Source organism: Gorilla gorilla, chromosome 1 (genome assembly GCF_029281585.2).
Source record: "Gorilla gorilla gorilla isolate KB3781 chromosome 1, NHGRI_mGorGor1-v2.1_pri, whole genome shotgun sequence".
In the NCBI taxonomy this organism is placed as follows: Eukaryota; Metazoa; Chordata; class Mammalia; order Primates; family Hominidae; genus Gorilla; species Gorilla gorilla.
In genome coordinates this window covers 227,093,649-227,115,775 of record NC_073224.2, presented here as the reverse complement: position 1 = coordinate 227,115,775, position 22,127 = coordinate 227,093,649, and the positions used below count along the sequence as shown (strand labels likewise).

The following is a 22,127-nucleotide window of genomic DNA, read 5'->3' as shown; positions in this document are numbered from 1 at the left end:
CATGCCTGTAATCCCAGCAACTCAGGAGGCTGAGGCTGGAGATTCGCTTGAACCAAGAAGGTGGAGGTTGCAGTGAGTCAAGATCGTGCCATTGCACTTCGGCTTGGGCAACAAGAGTGAAACTCCATCTCAAAAAAAAAAAAAAGAAAGAAAACAATATAGTAATATATAATGGCCATTCCAGGAATGCCAGACAATCACAGAAAAATCTAAGTGTAATTCAGCATACTGACAAACTAAAGGGGGAAAAGCAAGGTTCCTACAAAATGCAGAAAGGAATTGAAGAAAAATCAAATTAAATTTATCATAGCATATTTTGGAAAATGAAATGTTGTATGTTGAAAACTTGCATTAAACATCAGATGTAATGGATAAACATTAGCTCCCTTCCTAGTGAGATATGAAACAAGGTAAGACCCTCAGCAACTTAGGATTTGAAGGCATGTAGGTATTTTGGTTAGTAGTAAAGACTCCAGATCCAGCAGATCCAGACTGTTTAATTTAGGTTCAAAACTGGCTCAGTACCATCCTGGCTAACACTCTCTACTAACACTCTCTCCCCATCTCTACTAAAAATACAAAAATTAGCCAGACATGGTGGCAGGCACCTGTAGTCACAGCTACTCGGGAGGCTGAGGCAGGAGAATGGAGTGAACCCGGGAGGCAGAGCTTGCAGTGAGCCGAGATCGTGCCACTGCACTCCAGCCTGGGCGACAGCACGAGACTCCATCCCAAAAAAAACAACTGGCTCAGTGGCCAATGGCTCTGTGGTCTTACCCAACTTACTTAACCTCTGTGTGCCTTAGCTCATTCACATATAAAATGGGATAATAGCAATATTGACTTCACAGAGTGTTATAAGTTAATCTATTTAAGTACTTCGAGCTGGATTTGACATAGGGCAAGCAAGGATATTTTTATTGTTATTATATTTGAAAAATATATTAGTTACAAACTTAGGTGAGAGACCAAGGTCTATGGTAAAAGTGATTATAAGCCTTCATACACCCCTGTTGTTCTGAAAATCTTAATTATAACAAGACCCGGTGGAGTGGCTCACGTCTGTAATCCCAGCACTTTGGGAGGCTGAGGTGGGCGGATCACCTGAGGTGAGGTGGGCGGATCACCTGAGGTCAGGAGTTCGAGACCAGCCTCACCAAAGTGGCAAAACTATCTCTCTATTAAGATACAAAAAATAGCTGGGCATGGTGGTGGACACCTGTAATCCCAGGTACTCGGTAGGCTGAGGCAGGAGAATCACTTGAATCCAGAAGGCAGAGTTTGCAGTGAACCAAGATGGAACTATTGCTCTCCAGCCTGGTGACAGAGTGAGACTCCATCTCCAAAAAAATAATTAATTATAACAGCATGTCCATTCGCTCTCCAAAGTGTCTAGGACTGGACAATTAATTGTCAGGCCTTCTTCTGTAGCACCCTACCCTATAGCATATATGTGGATTAATATAAATACACATACAAAGTTCAAGTATATATTCCATATACTTTCTATATACTTATATTCTAAGAGGTCACATGCAAATTCAAGGCTACGTCAAAGAGTAGAGTGGCTATCTATGGAAAGGGGAGTGGAAGTGAATCATGGTAATAAAAAATAGGTGTAGATATAGATATGAATATGTAGACATACACACACATAGCGGCAAGAAAAGGGAATGTCATGGACCAATGATGACAGTGAGCCATATAAAAAGGCTACAATTTTTGTGATTGTGTGTCCATTTTCAGGATGGGTTGTAGATTACCTTTTTAGATAGGCTGATGCCATAGTCATAGTGAATAAATGATTATAAAATGTGTTTCCTTTCTGGTGCACCTCTGGAGAAACTTCCAATGGTAGGAGAACTCAGTTTACTGGGCAGGTTATCACACAGATAAGATTTTACAGATCTAATGGCACTACCATTAACTTCATTATCCTTGGTATTCTACAAGGGTCGAGGGAACAAATGGTATCTTAAAACTAAAATTAGCTAAATTAACAAAAAATATTGGATTACTTTTTTTTTTTTTGACACAGGGTCTCTGATGCCCAAGCTGGAGAACAGTGGTGCTATCTCAGCTCACTGCAACCTCTGCCTCCTGGGTTCAAGTAATTCTCATGCCTCAGCCTCCCAAGTAGCTGGGATTACAGGCATGCCACCACACCCAGCTAATTTTTGTATTCTTAGTAGATAATGGGGTTTCACCATGTTGCCCAGGCTAGTCAACTCCTGGCTTCAAGTGTTCCGCCAGCCTCAGCCTCCCAAAGTGCTGAGATTACAGGTGTGAGCCACCACACCCAGTAAGACTGGATTACTTTAATATAATTTTTACCACCCCTATGGGAAAATACAGCCAGACTCCTCATAAGGTATTTTCTTTCACCAACTACAATCAGAAGCACTGATCATAAAGTATTTACTGGAGAACCTATGCCTTTGATAATAGAACCTCATGTATCCCCTGCACCTTTTAGCTCTGACCGTGTAACCAGGGGTTCAACTCCAACAGATTAACCATTGCTTAAGTTGCAAAGCCTAAATTGCTCAGGCATGTCTGATGGGAAAAAGGTTTAACCTCTTAACTGTTAACACAGCCTGGCTGACTGTTTGAATTGGCATCACCTGAAACCAGTTGGAAAGGCCATGTGAGCTTGCTCCACTATCCCCAGACTGGGGAGACAGGCTTGGAACTTGTCTCCTGTCTCCCTGTCAGTTAACTATTTTTTATTTTTATTTTTATTTTTTTCTTTGAGACAGAGTCTAGCTCTGTTGCCCAGGCTGGAGTGCAGTTGCGTGATCTCAGCTCACTGTAAACTTGGCCTTCTGGGTTCAAGTGATTCCTGCCTCAGCCTCCACAGTAGATGCGGTTACAGGCATGCACCACCATGCCTGACTAATTTTTGTATTTTTAGTAGAGAGGGAGTTTCACCGTATTGGTCAGCCTGGTCTGGAACTCCTGACCTTGTGATCTGACTCCCTCGGCCTCCTAAAGTGCTGGGATTATAGGCATGAGCCACCGTGCCCAGCCTTTTTTGCTTTTCTCAAACCATGGTGGTGTAGTATTGGGTTCTATGCACTTAGGAGAGTGAGCTCATCATTCAGTAACAATATGACTCAGTACCACGAGACCTTTCAAAGACTATTTCCAGTAGGTGAAGGAGGCTTTCGATGATGATTGGACCTTCATGCCCTACCATTTGGAGATTGTGTCTTTTAAAATGGCCCTAAGGGAAATCTGCCCATGAGCAGCATTGGATGAGACCATACCAGGTGACTTAAAATTAAGGATAACCAAGGAAAAAAGCCTTTCTTACAAGCAGACATCATCACATGGTAGACAGCTTTTTTAAGAAAATGGAACAAAACTCCATTTGATCTCCTTCCATTGACTGAGACTTGGTTTTATTTTGTATTAACACAAAATGATCAAGCCTACATTTTATTTTGTTGGGTACTTTCACCAGTCAAAGCAAACACTTTTTCTAAGTTCTCCTATTCAAAATTTAGCCACTATCACTAACCAAAGCAATTGCTGGCTGTGGAGTCATTTAGATGAATGGGAAGGATCACAACTAATAGTAGAACCTGCTCTCACACACGGTTGGATAATATTTATAATTAAATGACTCGGCACTGAGAAGAAGCTATAGATGCAAATGGGTGGCCTATGACTATTATTGATTTCATTACTGGTAACTTATCTCTATGCATAGGAAACATTAGTGTAACTGGGTCTAATCTAGGTGGTGTCCCAGACTCTTGTTGCCCAGGCTGGAGCGCAATGGCACAATCTCAGCCCACTGCAACATCCACCTCCCGGGTTCAAGTGATTCTACTCTCAGCCTCCCAAGTAGCAGGGATTACAGGCATGTGCCACTACAGCCAGCTAATTTTGTATTTTTAGTAGAGACATGGTTTCTCTGTGTTGGTCAGGCTGGTCTCCAACACCCAACCTCAGGTTATCCTCCAGCCTTGGCCTCCCAAAGTGATAGGATTACAGGCACGAGCCACCGAACCTGGATAGAGAACATTTCTGATGGCTCCATATTGATGGAACTTCAAATAACTCTCTGGTAAATTATTTTCTATAATACTCTTAAATAAAAAATGGAGAAGCTGAGATCCAGATCAGTGTAGACTTTGGTACAGAGTTGGTGGTACCAGGGCTGCCATATCCGGTTTACACCCCAACCTGATATATCAGCAAATCTCTTGGAGTAAGGAAAATATTTCTGAGGAGGGGTTTCACATGAAGTTCAGAAAATTCCTGTGTTTGAAGCAGTCCAAATGACATTTTGTGGCAACAAAATATATGGTCTACTTAACAGAGAAGGAGACTGTGTAAGAAAAAAAAAAAAAAAAGATGTTTATCCTGAAATGAGCAAAGCATTGGGAATGGATGTGAGATTATTTTGGGAGAAAAATAGAAGACGAAGGTTTTGAAAGGAAAAATAAGGAGGATTATATAAATTGTTTTGAAAGACTCATCCTTGGTCCTAATAATCAAAACCAAAGGGGCATCAGTGAAATGTTGGATAGATTCCTCCTCCACCCCCTCAGTAACCCCCAACATGTTTACCAAGTCTTGGTTCACTCCCAGGATCCCATTAAAACACCAAGCTCAACCAAGCCCATCCTCTACCCTCACTTCCCTTTGCAATTTTGACATGATTTTGTTACAGGACCATCAGATTCCTATGCCTGCTGCACAGTAGCTTACCAATATTTTGAGACAGCAGTGTTTGCAGCAGAGTTTAATGATCACAGGGTGGCTAAATGAGAAGCTAGGAGGAGATCCTCAAATTCATCTCCCCAAGGAGGAGATCCACTGAGGGTTTCCAGTGGATCCTGGATAGCAAGGGGCTGGAAAGTTGATATAGGGTTAAGAGGGATGAAGTCATCAGGATGTTAAAACTGCATTCTTTGGTGAGTTGGTGCCTTTTAGGGACCTTCAGATCAGCTGGCATCAGTACTTTCACTGACATGCAGAACGTAAGAATATCTCAAATGGGAAAGTTAATGTTTTACAAGGCTTAAATTGTTGTCTGCAGGGCAGTTAAGGGGAACCGTAATCTAAGGTCTAAATGATTTGGGGACAGTAGGCTGCCAGCAACCATGAGGAAGAAGGTCAGAGAGCAAGCTGAACTCATGGTGAATGCTGAATGTGCTGCAAGCTTGGTTTATTTTTGTTTCTCCCCCTCCATTCTTCACTGATTAAATTTATAAAGTTTATAGGTATCGTTTCAATTTCTTCCAGAGAAGCCTTAACCTAAGCACTGAGACCACTCACGCCCTGAGTGGCACCTCTCTTCCACCAGCACGAGGGAATAAACTGCTACCTTAGGTGATATAAAACCCACAAGACCATTCCATACATGGAGATCTTTATTCTTATTTTGTAGGGACGACTCCTCTGTGTTTATAAAGCTGTTTTAACTAGAAAGCATTTTTATAATTTTGATGTGGCCAAAGATCTCCCCACAACACTACTTTCAGGTTTTATTTTTCTGTCTAATGTCCGGAACAGATCAACCCCTTCCCTGCCTCACACTCAGGACATGAAGGCAACATATCAGTAAAATTCCATCAGTGTTTGTGGATTTCATGAATGAATGCATTTTTTTTTTGACAAAATCTCCCTCTGTCACCCAGTCAGGAGGGCAATGGTGTAATCTCGGCTCACTGCAAACTCAGCCTCCAGGGTTCAAGGGATTCTCCCACCTCAGCTGCATGAGTAGCTGGACTACAGGCAGCCACCATCGTGCCTGGCTAACTTTTCTATTTTTGTAGAGACAGGGTTTCACCATGAGGGCCAGGCTGGTCTTGAACTCCTGACCTCAGGTGATCCACCTACCTTGGCCTCCCAAAGTGCTGGGATTACAGGTGTGAGCCACCTCATCTGGCCTTGACTGAATGAATTCTTGACTTCCACTCTATCCCTAATGCTGTCAATTTCTTAATTCACGAAATGAATATGCATATGTGATATGAAAGGATATCTGGTTCAATCCATTAGTCTTTGGACAGCCAAAAACCCAATCAGGATTAACTGAGTGGAGCTTCAGAAATGCAATCAGATATCGCTTTTTGATTGGAAGCTAGCAGCGGATATGTGGAGGGGCGTGGGTGGGAGTTGTGATTAGAAAGGTCAATAAAAGCTTTTAAGGACCCACAGGACAGACTCAAAGTCTTCAAGCCTGGAGTTCCTGCTTGGCTCTTCCTGATGTCTGAGCACCTTCTAAACTACATCCAGATCTGGTAAGTCACTAATTTCTGGAAGGACACTCCCATGTGACCTACAGTCAGCCGGTCTAGAACGGTGACAGTGCAGCCTACGATGGCACAGAGCTATATCCTATCTTTTTTTCCTTTTTTCATATGAACAGTTTCAAGCTTTGATTTTTTTTCTAAATGCAATTTTGTCTTTATTTCAAAAATGTTGATTGTGCTTTTCTTTACGTCATTTCAGAATTCTTGTTGGGAGCCATTTTGTGAAGAGAGGAAGACTGAGCTGTTGTGGCCGCATTTCTGGCCTCGAGCTGCAGTCAGCTTCTCCACGTAGAACCCGGCAGTAGGAGACTTACAATCGAATCTCTTCTCCCTCCCGCCTCCTGTTTTTGGCTTTTTGAGAAACCTTATCATCCAATACAATGGCCAGCAACATTACCAACAAGATGGATCCTCACTCCATGAACTCCCGTGTGTTCATTGGGAATCTCAACACTCTTGTTGTCAAGAAATCGGATGTGGAGGCGATCTTTTCCAAGTATGGCAAAATTGCGGGCTGCTCTCTTCATAACGGCTTTGCCTTCGTTCAATATAATAAGGAGAAAAATGCCCGGGCTGCTGTAGCAGGAGAGGATGGCAGAATGATTGCTGGCCAGGTTGTGGATATTAACCTGGCTGCAGAGCCAAAAGTGAGTCGAGGAAGCGCAGGTGTGAAACGATCAGCAGCAGAGATGTACGGCTCCTCTTTTGACTTGGACTATGGCTTTCAACGGCATTATTATGATGGGATGTACAGTTTCCCAGCACGTGTACCTCCTCCTCCTCCCATTGCTCTGGCTGTAGTGCCCTCGAAACGTCAGCGCGTATCAGGAAACACCTCACGAAGGGGCAAAAGTGGCTTCAATTCTAAGAGTGGAAAGCAGGGATCTTCCAAGTCTGGAAAGCTGAAAGGAGATGACCTTCAGGCCATTAAGCAGGAGTTGACCCAGATAAAACAGAAAGTGGATTCTCTCCTGGAAAACCTGGAAAAAATTGAAAAGGAACAGAGCAAACAAGAGGTAGAGGTGAAAAATGCTAAGTCAGAAGAGGAGCAGAGCAGTAGCTCCATGAAGAACGATGAGACTCATGTGAAGATGGAGTCTGAGGGGGGTGCAGAAGACTCTGCTGAGGAGGGGGACCCACTGGATGATGATGATAATGAAGATCAGGGGGATGACGAGCTGGATTTGATCAAGAATAATGAAAAAGAGGCTGAGGAAGGAGAGGATAACAGAGACAGTGCGAATGGCCAGGATGACTCTTAAGTACATAGTGGGGTTTAGAAATCTTATCCCATTGTTTCTTTACCTAGGAGCTTGTCTAACAACAAATTTTTCACCAGATCCTCTCCCTTAGTATCTTCAGCACATGCTTACTGTTCTCCCCATCCTTGTCCTTCCCACATTCATTAATTCATATTGCCCTGCGCCTAGTCCCATTTTCACTTCCCTTGACACCCCTAGTAGTTTTCCTAAGTCTTACCCTGTAATTTTTGCTTTTAATTTTGACACCTCTTTATGACTTAACAGTAAAAAGGATGTATGGTTTTTATCAACTGTCTCCAAAATAATTTCTTTTTATGCAGGGAATACAGTTCTTTTCTTTCATACATAAGTTCAGTAGTTGCTTCCCTAACTGCAAAGGCAATCTCATTGAGTTGAGTAGCTCCTGATAGCAGCTCAGAGTTAGAAGTATGTGTGTTACACCCCATATTAGTGTGCTGTGTGGGGCAGTTCAACAAAAATCTAACAATGTATTTTTGTGAATGAGAGTTGGCATGTCAAATGCATCCTCAGAAACATAATTGGTGTTATAGCCTTAAAATGTGTTTTCTAAAGTTGATACTGTGGGTTATTTTTGTGAACAGCTTGATGTTTGGGACCTTTTTCCTCAAAATAAACAAGTCCTTATTAAACCAGCAATTTAAAGAAAAACAATTCTTGGTGGGAGCAGTGACTCATGCCTGTAACTACAACACTTTGGGAGGCCAAGGCGGGAGGATCATTTGAGCCCAGGGGTTCGAGACCAACCTGGGCAACATGGCAAAACCCTATCTTTACAAAACATTTGTTTTGAGGGGTGGGATGGAGTTTCACTCTGTTACCCAGGCTGGAATGGAGTGGCACAATCTCAGCTCACTCCAACATCCACCTCCCAGGCTCAAGCAATTCTCATGCCTCAGCCTCCTGAGTAGCTGGGATTATAGCCACCCACCACCATGCACAGCTCATTTTTATATTTTTGGTAGAGACAGCGGTTCACCATGTTGGCCAGGCTGGTCTCGAACTCCTAACCTCAAGTGATCCACCTGCCTTGGCCTCCCAAAGGGCTGGGATTACACCAGTGAGCCACCAATGCCCTGCCTCTTTTTTAAAAAATTAGATGGGCGTGGTTGAAGAGGAGCAGCCCCTCCACACCTGTGGGTATATCGCATCAGGTGGGACGAGAGACTGAGAAAAGAAATAAGACACAAAGTATGGAGAAAGAACAGTGGGCCCAGGGGACCGGTGCTCAGCATAAAACATGTGAGAAAAGGAATGTGTGTCACAAATAAGTTCAAGGGAAGGTACTCTGCCTGGATGTGCATGTAGGCCAGATGTACGCTTCTCTCCATCCAAGCATCTCAGTGGAGTAGAGAATAACAGAGCAGCATTGCTGCCAACACGTCTCACCTCACACCACAGGGCAGTTTTCCTCCTATCTCAGAATAGAACAAATCTGCAATCGGGTTTTATCCTGAGACATTCCATTCCCAGGGGGAGGCAGGAGACAGAGGCCTTCCTCTTATCTCAGCTGCAAGAGGCCTTACTCTTTTACTAATCCTCCTCAGCACAGACCCTTCACGGGTGTCGGGCTGGGGCATGGTCAGGTCTTTTCCATCCCAAGAGGCCATATCTCAGGCTATCACATGGGGAGAAACCTTGGACAATACCTGGCTTTCCAGGACAGAAGTCCCTGTGGCTTTCCACAGTGCATTGTGCCCCTGGTTTATGGAGAATGGAGAATGGCAATGATTTTACCAAGCATATTGCCTGTATACATATTGTTAACAAGGCACATCCTGCACTGCCCTAGATCCCTTATACCTTGATTCCATACAACACGTGTTTTTGTGAGCTCAAGGTTGGGGCAAAGTTACAGATTAGCAGCATCTCAGGGCAAAGCAATTCTTCAGGGTACAGGTCAAAATGGAGTTTCTTATGTCTTCCTTTTCTACATAGACACAGTAACAGTCTGATCTATCTTTCTTTTCCCTACACATGGTGGCATGCATCTGTAGTCCCAGCTATTTGGGTGGCTGAGGTGGGAGGATCCCTTGAACCCAGAAGATTGATGCTGCAGTGAGCCATGCTCACACCACTGCTGTACTCCAGCCTGGGCAACAGAGTCAGACTCTGTCGAAAAAAAAAAAAATCTTAACCAAGCAGTTAAAAAAAATCCAATTAATTATAATCAGTAGGCAGATCCCAAATTCCTCAAAAAGGGAGAGAAAGAGTTTAGAAGGCTCTACATGCTAGCATCCCATTCAGACTGTTTAATCCTACCATTGTGGTTTTGTAAGAAAAACAGTCTTAAAGATTTCCAATAATTCCCACAATGGCCATAAATTAACCTGGGTGTCATTTTCCCATCAGCTTAAAAAGGCACATGAGAGGACGGGCACGGTGGCTCACACCTGTAATCCCAGCACTTTGGGAAGCCAAGGCAGGTGGAACACCTGAGATCAGGAGTTCGAGACCAGCCTGGCCAACATGGAGAAACTCCATTTCTACTAAAAATACAAAAAATAGCCGGGCATGGTGGTAGGCACCTGTAATCTCAGGTACTTGGGAGGCTGAGGCAGGAGAAACAGTTGAACCCAAGAGGTGGGGGTTGCATTGAGCCAAGATAGCACCTTTGCACTCCAGCCTGGCCACAGAGCAAGACTCCATCTCCAAAAAATACTACTACTAATAATTATAACAGCATGTCCATTCACTCTCCAAAGTGTCCAGGACTGGACAATTAATTGTGAGGCCCTCTTCTCTAGCACCCTACGCTATAGCATATATGTGGATTAAAATAAATACATATAAAAATGCAAGTATATATTCTATATACTTTCCATATACTTATATTATATAAGGTCACATGCAAATTCAAGGCTAGGTCAAAGAGTAGAGTGGCTATATATGGAAAGGGGAGTGGAAGTGAATAATGGTAATAAAAGGAAACACATAGATCTAGATATAGATATGAATAGGTAGACATACACATATATAGCTGCAAGAAAGGGGGTTGTCATGGACCAATGATGACAGTGAGCTGTGTAAAAAGGCTAAAATTCTTGTGATTGTGTTTCCATTTTCAGGATGAGTTGTAGCTTACCTTTTTAGAAAGGCTGATGATGCAGTCATAGCAAATAAGTGATTATAAAATGTGTTTCCTTTCTGGGGCAATTCTGGAGAAATCTCTAATGGTATGAGAATTCAGTTTACTGGGCAGGTTATCACACAGATAAAATTTTTCAGATCCAATGACACTAGCATTAACTTCATTATCCTTGGTATTCTATAAAGGTTGAATGAACAAATGGTATCTTTAAACTAAAATTAGCTAAACTGACAAAGAAAACTGGATTATTATTATTTATTTTTGAGACAGAGTCTCTATTGCCCAGGCTGGAGTACAGTGGTGCTACATTGGCTCACTGAAACCTCTGCCTCCCAGGTTCAAGGGGTTCTCCTGCCTCAGCCACCTAAGTAGCTGGGATTACAGGCACATACCACCACACCCAGCTAATTTTTGAATTTTTGGCAGAAGCGGGGTTTCACCGTGTTGGCCAGGTTGGTCTCGAACCCCTGACATCGGGATCTGCCTGCCTTGGTCTCCTAAAGTGCTGGGATTATAGGTTTGAGCCATCACACCTGGCCAAATCTTTTTTTCTTTTCTCAAAGATGGTGTCATAGTATTGGGTTCTATGCACTTAAGAGAGTGATCCCATCATTCAGTAACAATATGAATCAATACTGCAAGACCTTGATGCAGAATTTCAAAGACTATTTCCAGTAGGTGAAGGAGGCTTTCAGTGATGCTTAGATCTTCCTGCCCTAGCATTTGGAGATTGCATCCTTTAGAAATGACACCAAGGGAAATCTGCGCATGAGCAGCAATGGATGGGACCGTACCAGATGACTGAAATTTAAAGATATCCGAGGAAAAGCCTTCCCTAGAAGCAGACATCATCACATGGTAGACAGCTTTTCCAAGACAATGGAGCAAGACTCCATTTGATCTTCTTCCATTGACTGAGACTTGGTTTTGTTTTGTATTAACACAAAATTCTCAAACCTGTATTTTATATTGTTAGGTACTTTCACCACTCAAAGCAAACACTTTCTAAGGTCTCCTGTTCAAAATGTAGCCACTCTCACTAACCAAAGCAATTGCTGGCTATGGAGTCATTTACATGAAAGTGAAGGATCACAAATAATAGTAGAACCTGCTCTCATACACAGTTGGGTAGCAATTGAGGATGAAAACTTCATGATAAGGTTTGTTATCCTTCCTTTGGAAGGTTGGTTAATATTGATAATTAAATGACTTGGTACTGAGAAGAAGCTATAGGTGCAAATGGGTGGCCTGTGACTATTATTGATTTCATTACTGGTAATTTATCTCTATGCCTAGAAAACATTAGTGTAACTGGGTCTAACCTAGATAGTGTTCCAGACTCCCACTAGAATCAAACTCTTTGGTTTGACACGCATTATGTAGATGGGAATGCTATAGATATCGACATAGACATAGAGTCAGAACATGACCATGTTACCCTCTGCCATATAATCAGAGAACTTACTGAAACTAGGCATTGGTTCATTGGAAACTCTAGAGGCAAATAGAATGCATCTATAGATCTACTGTATGAAATAATAGTTTTATTTACTGGATGCATCAATACTCAGGACATATTTGGAGAGGAAACTATTCTTTCTTCAATGGAGATGGCATGCAAGGATTACTTTATAAAACACACAGAAGTATTTTTTCTTCCCACCCCAATTCCAACCATTACTGTGCAAGCTCTTGTCAATAGACATTAAGGCAGTTGAGGCAGAAATAATTACATAAAGCTTCATTGGAAGCTGAATGTCAGGATCCACCTGGAAGACACACACTGACAAAATGAGTGTTTTCCAAAGTCTGTTACAAGTTGGAATGCTTTTATAAGAAAGGTTGAAAGAAGGGAATGGGGCTCCTCCTATCAGTTGTTTTTTTTTTTTAATTTCCTTTTGTTTTATCCTGGCAAGGCTCTAATAGAGTTGAGCTTTTTTGTTTTCGTTTTTTCCATTGGAAGGGACAATACAGAGGTTACAATCATTGACTTTAGATGACAACATGACAGGCAAAAATATTTTCCTTGCAAGACAACCAGCAAAACTTCATGATCAGAATCAAATCAGTGTCCTTCTCACTGTCACTGGGTGAAGCCTTCATCAGTACTTGAAGAGTCTCAGGCACTCATGAAGTCAAGATCAGATTCTTTACTCAGGGACAGGATGTAAGCCAATCATAAGACCTTCCACAGATGATTAATTTGGAAGTCTACCTAATGTGACCTGCAGGTTTTCACTGGCAATATGCAGGTGCAGATATGACAAAGAATAATCCTGACCTTCATATCACCCCTAGCTGATGAAGATTGGGATTCTTTTGTCCCTTTCTCTCCATAAAACTAGGTTACTCATCTTGTGTGGCAACAAAATATATGGTCAACTTAACAGAGAAAGAGACTCCACAGGAAAAAAAAAAGGATTTTTATTACGAAATGAGCAAAGCCATGGGAATAGATGTGAGATTATTCGGGGAGGTAAAGGAAGACAAAGGTTTTGAAAGGAAAAATCAGGAGAATTACATAAATTTTTTTGAAAGACTCATTCTTGGTCACAAGTATGAAAACCAAGGGAGCCTCAGTGCAATGTTGGAAAGATTCCTCCTCCACCCTCTCAATAACCCCCAACACATTTACCAAGTCTTCGTTCACTCCCAGGATTCCATTAAAACACCCAGCTCAACACTGACCAGCCTCCACCTTCACTTCCCTTTATAATTTTGACATAAATTTGTTACAGGACCATCAGGTTCCTATGCCTGCTGCACAGTAGCTTACCAATATTCTGAGACAGCAGGGTTTGCAGCAGAAAGTTTAATGATCACAAGGTGGCTGAATGAGAAGCTGGGAGGAGATCCTCAAATTCATCTCCCCAAGGAGTACTGAGGGTTTCCAGTGGATCCTGGATAACAAGGGGCTGGAAAGTTGGTATAGTTTGATGGCAATAAGAGGTATGAAGTTATCACCATGTCAGAACGGCATTCTTTGGTGAGTTGATGCCTTGCAGGGCCCTTCAGATCAGCTGGCGTCAGTAGTTTCACTGACATGCAGAACCTGAAAGAATATCTCAAATGGAAAAGCTAATGTTTTACAATGCTTAAATTGTTGTCTGCAGCGTAGTTAAGGGGAATTGTAGTCTAAGTTCTACACGATTTTGGGACAGTAGGCTGCCAGCAACCATGAGGAAGCAGGTCAGAGGGCAAGCTGACCTCCCGGTGAATGCAGAATGCCCTGCAAGCCTGGTTTGTTTTTGTTTCTCCCCCTCTCTTTTTCACTGATTAAATTTATAAAGTTTAGAGATACGGTTTCAATTTCTTCCAGACAAGCCTTAACCTAGGCCCTGAGACCACTCAAGCCCTCAGTGGCACCTCTCTTCCACCAGCATGAGCAAATAAATTGCTACCTTAGGTGATATAAAACCCACAAGACCATTCGATACATGGAGATTTTTTTCTGATTTTGTAGGGATGATTCCTCTGTTTTTATAAAGCTGTTTTAACTATAAAACAATTGTATAATTTTAATTTTAAATATAATTATAATTATAATTTTAATTTTAATTTTAATTTTAATTATAATTTTAATTATAATTATAATTATAATTATAATTTTAATTTTAATTATAATTTTAATTTTAATTTTAATGTGGCCAAAGATCTCCCAACACTACTTTCAGGTTTTGTTTTTCTGTCTAATATCCGGAACAGATCAAACACTTCCCTGCCTCAAACTCAGGACTATATAGGTCATATATCAGTAAAATTCCATCAGTGTTTGTGGAGTTCATGAATGAATGAATTCTTTTTTTTTTTTTTTTTTTGACAAAGTCTACCTCTGTCACCCAGAACGGTGTGAAATGGTGCAATCTTGGCTCACTGCAACCATTGCCTCCTGGATTCAAGTGATTCTCCCACCTCAGCCTCCTGAGTAGCTGGATTACAGGCACCTGCCATCATGCCAGGCTAATTTTTGTGTTTTTGTAGAGATGGGGTTTCACCATGTTGGCCTTGCAGGTCTTGATCGCCTGACCTCAGGTGATCCAGCCAACTTGGACTCTCAAAGTGCAGGGATTACAGGTGTGAGCCACCTCACCCGGCCTTTAATGAGTGAATTCTTGATTTCCACCCTATTCCTAACACTGTCAATTTCTTGATTCATGAACTTAATATGGATAGCTGATATGAATGGATATCTGATTCAATCCAGTAATCTGGGGACAGCCAAAAACCCAATCAAGATTAACTGGGTGGAGCTTCAGAAATGCAATCAGATAGCACTTTTTGACTGGAAGCAAGCACTGGATAGATGGAGGGGTGTGGGTGGGAGTTGTGATTAGAAAGATCAATAAAAGTTTCTGAAGACCCACAGGAGAGACCCAAAGTCTTCAAGTCTGGAGTTCCTGCTTGGTTCTTCCTGAGGTCTAAGCACCCTGCAAACTCAGTCCAGATCTAGTAAGTCACTCATTTCTGGAAGGACACTCGCATCTGACCTATAGTCAGCCGGTCTGGGATGGGGACAGTGCAGCCTATGATGGCACCGAGCTATATCTGTCTTTTATATATATATATGAACAATTTGAAGATTTGAATTTTTTCCTCTATTATAGGCAGTTTTGTCTTTATTTCAAAAAATTGGATTGTGCTTTGGTTTATGTCATTTCAAAATTCTTGATGGGAGCAATGACCCATGCCCATAACTTCAACACCTTGGGATGCCAAAGCGGGAGGATCATTTGAGCCCAGGGGTTTGAGACCAACCTGGGCAACATGGCAAAAACACATCTCTACAAAACATTCTTTTTTTGAAGAGGGGATGGAGTCTCACCCTGTTGCCAAGGCTGGAGTGCAGTGGCAAGAGCTCAACTCACTGCAACCTCTTCCTCCCAGGCTCAAGCAATTTTCATGCCTCAGATTCCTGAGTAGCTGGTATTACATCCCTCTGCCACCATGCCTGCTTAATTTTTGTATTTTTAGTAGTGGTGGGGTTTCACCATGCTGGCCAGGTAGCTCTCAAACTCCTGACATCAAGTGATCCTCCTGCCTCAGCCCCCTAAAGTGCTGGAACGACAGCCGTGAGCCAATGGTGGTCACCCTCTACAAAATATATATATCTTTTAATTTGCCAGGCAGGGTAGCATGCATCTGTATTCCCAGCTATTTGGTTTGCTGACATGGGAGAATCACTTGAGCCCAGAAGACTGAGGCTGCAGTGAGCCATGCTCACACCACTGCTGTACTCCAGCCTGGGCAACAGAGTAAGACCCTGCCAAAAACAAAAACAAAAACAAAAGCAAACAAACAAAAAACCTTAACCAAAGAGAATCTTTGACCTTAATTTTAAACCAATCACATCCTCACTGTAATTCTTCCTCCCGAATGGAGACATGGGTGTGGGGGTGCATGCCTGTAATCCCAGCTACGTGGAAGGCTGAAGCATGAGAATTGCTTCAATCTCAGAGGCGGAGGTTACAGTGAGCTGAGATGGAGCCACTGCACTCCAGCCTGGGCGACAAAGTGAGACTCAGCTACACCCACACCAAAAAAAATTAGATTATACCACGCAGGTGATCATTGGATACATGAAGATTTCTATTGTGTTTTCTTGGGGACTGTCAACTTCGTCTTTGAAAACTGTTTTAACTCTGAAATATTTTGATAAATTTGATGTGGCCAAGGATCCCTCAACAAAGATACTTTCAAGTTTTCTTTCTTTCTGTCTAATATCAGGAAGAGATTCAACACTTCCCTATCTCACACTCAGGACTATGAAGGACACATATTAGTAAACCTCCATGTTTGTGGAGGGAATCAGTGAATGACTCCTGGACTTTCACCCTATCCCTAAATCTTTCACTTTCATGGATGAATATCTAATTCAATCAGTTAATCTGGAAGAAAGCCAAAAATCCAATCAGGATTAACTGGGTAGAGTTTAAGAAGTCAAATCAAATGTAGTTCTCTCTCTCTCTCTTTTCTTTCTTTCTTTTTTTTTTTTTTTTGAATCTAGCCTATTTCACAGGCTGGAGTGCAGCAGTGTATTGTCAGCTCACTGCAACCTCTGCCTCCTGGGTTCAAGCGATCCTCCTGCCTCAGCCTCCCTAGTAGCTTGGACTATAGGCGCGGACCACCGCACCTGGCTAATTTTTCTAATTTTGGTAGAGGTAGGGCTTTACCATGTTGGCCGGGCTGGTCTCAAACTCCTGACCTCAGATTCTCCACCTGCCTCTGCCTCCCAGAGTGCTGGGATTACAGGTGTGAGTCACTGCACACAGCCAAAGTGGTTCATTTTGAATATGTGTGAGAGGTGTGTATTGGAAACATCTGTGTCTTGCCAATGATGCATAACACTGTCACATAGCTTTCAAAGCTTCTCGCTGAAATTTTCAATAATAAGACCAGGCAGAGGCTCATGCCTGCAATCCCAGCACTTTGGGAGGCCAAAGTGGGTGGATTGTTTGAGTCTAGGAGTTCAAGACCAGCCTGGACAACATAGTGAAACCCACTGTCTTTACAAAAAGTCAAAAAATAAAAGATTAGCTGGGTACGAGATCTGAGCTTCAGAGATCCTCGGTAATATTTGCCAGTGCTATGAGTTTAGTGGATCAGTGGCTAATAATTCATGGACTAGGAGGGATCTTGCCTGCTCTTTAGAAGTGGGGACACATTCTTCATGGTACCAGAAGGGTAGAACTATGTCTCTGTGGCCACTTATTGCAGAAAGGAACTGGAGTAAACTGAGGGCTCTTTCACACATGCTAGAGAAATGACTTTGGCCCTGGGAGAATTGGGGGTTGCAGGGGATTGGCCTGAGGAACTTGCCTTTTTGCTGGATTGTGCTGTAGAGTTTTTCCTTGCAGATTTGTCAGAATGAGCCTCCAGTCCCCATCCAGACTCCTGGAGCTGGCAGGGCAGAGCCTGCTGAGGAACCAGTTCTTGACTATCTTCACCCTGGACAAGCTGCCCAGGGAGGTCTCCCCTCTGATGTTCATGGAGGTCTTCAGCATGAGATGTTGTGAGGCCCTGAAGCTGATGGTACAGGCCTGGCCCTCCCTTCACCTCCCTCTGGGATCCCTGATGAAGACACCTCATCTGGAGACCTTGCAAGCTGTGCTGATGTGATTGATACACTAGTGTCCCAGAAGGTTTGCCTCAGGTGAGGTGACTCAGGTGGCCTGGTAGGAAGGGTCCAGGCTTCCAAGGAAGGGACAGCTGGCTCAGGAGGAGTGGCAGTGTGTGGGAGGTAGGGTGGCTCAGAGGCTTCTGATGGTGCCCATGAGAGGCCTTGGCCGTTGCCCAGATCCTCTGGAAAAGGACTGCTCACCATACAGGGTCCACTGAGGAAACAGGAACCTGCTTCCTCCCAGTGGAAGGTAAAGGTACTAGAAGTGGGTACCACGCAGAATCCAAGGGGGAACAGGATGGAGAAAAGACAGAAGGAGGAGCACTGGGACAGGAGCAGCTGACTCATGTACTGGATGTGGAGTGAAAGTTCAGGTCAAGGGTCGGTCCTTGCCTACATTCTGAGCTTTTCCCCTATGTTACTCACAGGAGGTGGAAACTTCAAGTGCTGGATTTGCGGGATGTTGATGAGAATTTCTGGACCATATGGTCTGGAGTCAGGGTCCTCCCCTGATCCCCAGAGGCCATGAGTAAGAGGCAGACAGTGGAGGACTGTCCAAGGATGGGAGAGCACCAGCCCTTGAAGGTGTTCATAGACCTCTGCCTAAAGGAAAGTACACAGGATGAATGCCTGAGTTACCTCTGAAGGTGGATCCACTACAGAAGAGGCCTAGTGCACCTGTGTTGTAGTAAGGTGCAGAATTACTGAATGCCCACTTCAAGTCTACCATTGAGATTATTTCCCACCCCCTCCTCTAATTGGCACCATTGCCCATAACTAACTTCTTGCTCTCCCCAGCCTCAAGAACCCCTTGGGGGCCTTTCTGTCATGCTTACCTAACTGATCGGGACATGGAGTGTCTGTCTCACTACCCAAGCCTCAGTCAGCTAAAGGAGCTGCATCTGATTCATATCCTAATGTGGACCACCAATCTTGAACCCCTTGGAGTTCTGCTGGAGAAAGTTGCTGCTACTCTCAAGACCCTCGTCTTAGAGAACTGTCGGATCCAGGACCCCCAACTCAGGGTCCTCCTGCCTGCCCTGAGCCACTGTTCCCAGCTCACCACCTTCTACTTTCATGGAAATGAGACCTCCATGAATGCTCTGAAAGACCTGCTGCGTCACACAGGCGGGCTGAGCAAGTTAGGCCTGGACATGTACCCTGCCCCTCTGGAGTGTCTTGACAACAGGGGTCATGCCAATCGGGAGATCCTCGCCCCAATTTGGGCTGAGCTCATGCGTACACTCAGGGAAGTCAGGCAGAACAAGAGGATCTTCTTTGGTCCCACCCCCTGCCCTTCCTGTGGCTCATGGCCATCTGAGAAACTGGAGTTCCATCTTTGCTCCTAGGGAAGGCCTGGTTAGTGGGATGGATAAGCTTTCTTCCGGACACTTGGGAACTAAAATCTTGTACATGGGTGCATTTTTTTATTTTAATTTACTTTAATTTTTTATATTTTTATTTTATTTTATTTTGTTTTTGAGACAGAGTCTCACTCTGTCCCTCAGGATGAAGTGTAGTGGCACAATCTCAGCTCATGGCAAGCTTTACCTCCTGGGTTCAAGTCATTCTCCTGCCTCAGCCTCCCAAGTAACTGGTGTTATGGGTGTGTGCCCCAAGCCCAGCTAATTTTTCTATTTTTAGTAGAGACAGGGTTTCACGATGTTGGCGGAGGCTGGCCTCTAACTCCTGACCTCAAGTGATCTGACCGCCTTGGCCTTCCACAGTGCCAGGTTTACAAATGTGTGCTGCCGGGCCCCGTCAGCCGTTTCTTAAAGGAAGCACACAGCTGTGTGTTTCAGGCACGTGCTCACCGTGAGTGGAAAAACAAAGGTGACTCAGCTGGGGGCAGGACGGGGTAAAAATGCTGACTTGGAATCAATGCGCCCTTCAGGGACCTGTGTTCTAGACTCAGAAATGGAGCCTGAAGTTCTAGAGTGATGCAAGAGTTACCACTGCAAGGATGGTTTTTTAAAAATGTCAAAAATAAATGGAACCTGAATGGAAACTTTCTGGTGTCTTCCACGATTGATCAACCTGTTTTAGACATTTATGTAACAGAAGTCTCTAGAAATCAGCCTCCTGGGTTCAAGCAACTCTCCTGCCTCAGCCTCCCGAGTAGCTGGGACTACAGGGAACCGCCACCACACCTGGCTAAGTTTTGTATTTTCAGTAGAAAGGGGGTTTCACCATGTTGGCCAGTGTGGTCTCGAACCCCTGACCTCAAGAAAAGCACTTGCCTCAGCCTCCCCAAGTGCTTGGATTGTAGACATGAGCCACTGCACCTGGCCTGATATTCTGATACAAGCATAAAATGTGTAATATTCAAATCATGGTAACTGGGATATCCACCATCTCAAGAATTTATCATTTCTTTCTGCTAGCAACATTCCAATTCCATTGTTTTAATTATGTAGAAATTTGCTACGAACTATTGTCAACATGAGTTGCCCTATTGTGCTACTAAACCCTGGATCTTATTCCTGTCTGTGTTTTTGTTCCCATTAACCATCCCCTTCTTATTCTCTATTTCCCAGTACCCTTCCTAGCTTCTGATAACCGTCATTTTACTATTTTTAAGTTTCGTGTTTTTTAAATCCCAAATATGAGTGAGAACATGCCATGTTTGTCTTTCTGTATCTGGCTTACTTCACTCAACATAACGCCCTCCACTTCCTTCCATGTTGTCGCAGATGACTGGATTTCCTTCATGTTTACGGCTCAATGATATTCTGTTGTGTGTATTTACCACATTTTCTTGATCCATTCATCTGTTGATGGACACTTATGTTGATTGCAAATTTTGGCTATTGTGGATAGTGCTGAAATAAATAGGAGAGTGCAGGCTGAGTGCAGTGGCTCATGCCTGTAATCCCAGAATTTTGGGAGGCTGAGGCAGGTGGGCTACTTGAGGTCAGGAGTTCGAGACCAGCCTGACCAACATGGTAGTGTAGATATCTCCTGGATATATTTCTTTTTTTTTTTTCTGGATATATATCCAGCAGTGGGATTTATGGTTTATATGGTAATCCTATTTTTATTTTTTGAAGGAAACTCCATACTGCTTTCCATAGTAGCTGTATGAATTTACATAACTACCAATGTTGTACCAGGGTTCTCATTTCTCCATATTCTTCACAGCATCCATTATTTTCTGTTGGTTTTTTATGGGTGAGCTCCCCTTACTATTAAAACTCAAATCCAGTTTGGTGTAAACACAGAAACCCTGCTAGAGTTGCCTGCCACCTTTGAAACAGGCCATTGGAATGAAAATTGTCCACCTATGCACCAGGTCTCTATTGGACGGAATGCTTTGTCCCAGAGGTTGTTCACATTAGAGGACATTTCTTTTTTGTTTTTCTTTACTTTTCTGCCTTTTTTTTTTTTTTTTTGAGGTAGAGTTTCACTACTGTTGCCCAGGCTGGAGTGCAATGGTGGGATCTCAGCTCACTGCAGCCTCCACCTCCCGAGTTCAAGTGATTCTCCTGCCTCAGCCTCCCAAGTAGCTGGGATTACATTCAGGCACCACCACAGCTGGCTAATTTTGTATTTTTAGTAGAGACAGGGTTTCTCCATGTTGGTTAGGCTGGTCTCTAACTCCCAACCTCAGGTTATTCCCCCACCTCAGCCTCCCAAAGTGCTGGGATTACAGGCATGAGCCACCACATCTGGCTAGACGACATTTCTGATGTCTCCATATTGATGGAATTCAAAATAACTCTCTGGTAAATTGTTTTCTATAATAGCCTTAAATAAAAATGGAGAAGATGAGATTAAGATCATTGCAGACTTAGGTACAGAATTGGTGGAAACCAGGGCTGCCATATCCAGTTTACAGCCAATATATCAGCAATCCCTTGGAGAAAGGAAAATATTTCTGAGGAGGGGTTTCACATGAAGTTCAGAAAATTCCTGTGTTTCAAGCAGTCCAAATGACATTTGGACCATTTTTAGGAAAGTATGGCTTTTTATTAAGTGACAACATAGGGGTGAGATTTGCTTTCTCCGTTAAGGTGATGCGTAAAGCTTTCTCTGGAGGGAGAGAAAACCCTACAGTTTCCTGACCTTCCTTAACCTGAAATGCTTGTTTCCCTAGAAGCAGAAATTGATCATATTAGAACCCAAACTCATACCAACCTTGACCTTCATGAAGTACTCAAGTGTTTCTGCTCTTCTTCTTCATGTGATGTAGAAAGTATTAAAAGTGATGAGTTTAGGTCGGGCACGGTGGTTCACGCCTGTAATCTCAGCACTTTCAGAGGCCGAGGTGGGTGCATCACCTGTGGTCAGGAGTTCCAGACCAGCCTGGGCAACATGGTGAAACTCTGTCTCTACTAAAAATACAAAAACTAGCTGTGTGTGGTGGC

At 43.3% G+C, this 22,127-nt stretch overlaps 1 protein-coding gene and 1 pseudogene across 1 annotated transcript; both read left to right on the top strand.

The window, feature by feature from the left end:
• Positions 1-6,637: 6,637 nt before the first annotated feature.
• LOC129533082 (heterogeneous nuclear ribonucleoprotein C-like 1) lies at positions 6,638-7,598 on the top strand. The gene has a single exon (XM_055384791.2). It carries the CDS (start codon positions 6,653-6,655, stop codon positions 7,532-7,534), a length of 882 nt encoding a protein of 293 aa, XP_055240766.2. The 5' UTR covers positions 6,638-6,652; the 3' UTR covers positions 7,535-7,598.
• Positions 7,599-17,507: 9,909 nt separating this feature from the next.
• LOC129533081 (PRAME family member 10-like) lies at positions 17,508-19,109 on the top strand (annotated as a pseudogene).
• The last annotated feature ends 3,018 nt before the right edge of the window (positions 19,110-22,127 follow it).

Excerpts from the sequence above, each read along its gene's own strand:
- LOC129533082 (XM_055384791.2), top strand. The coding sequence starts at position 6,653 with ATGGCCAGCAACATTACCAACAAGATGGATCCTCACTCCATGAACTCC.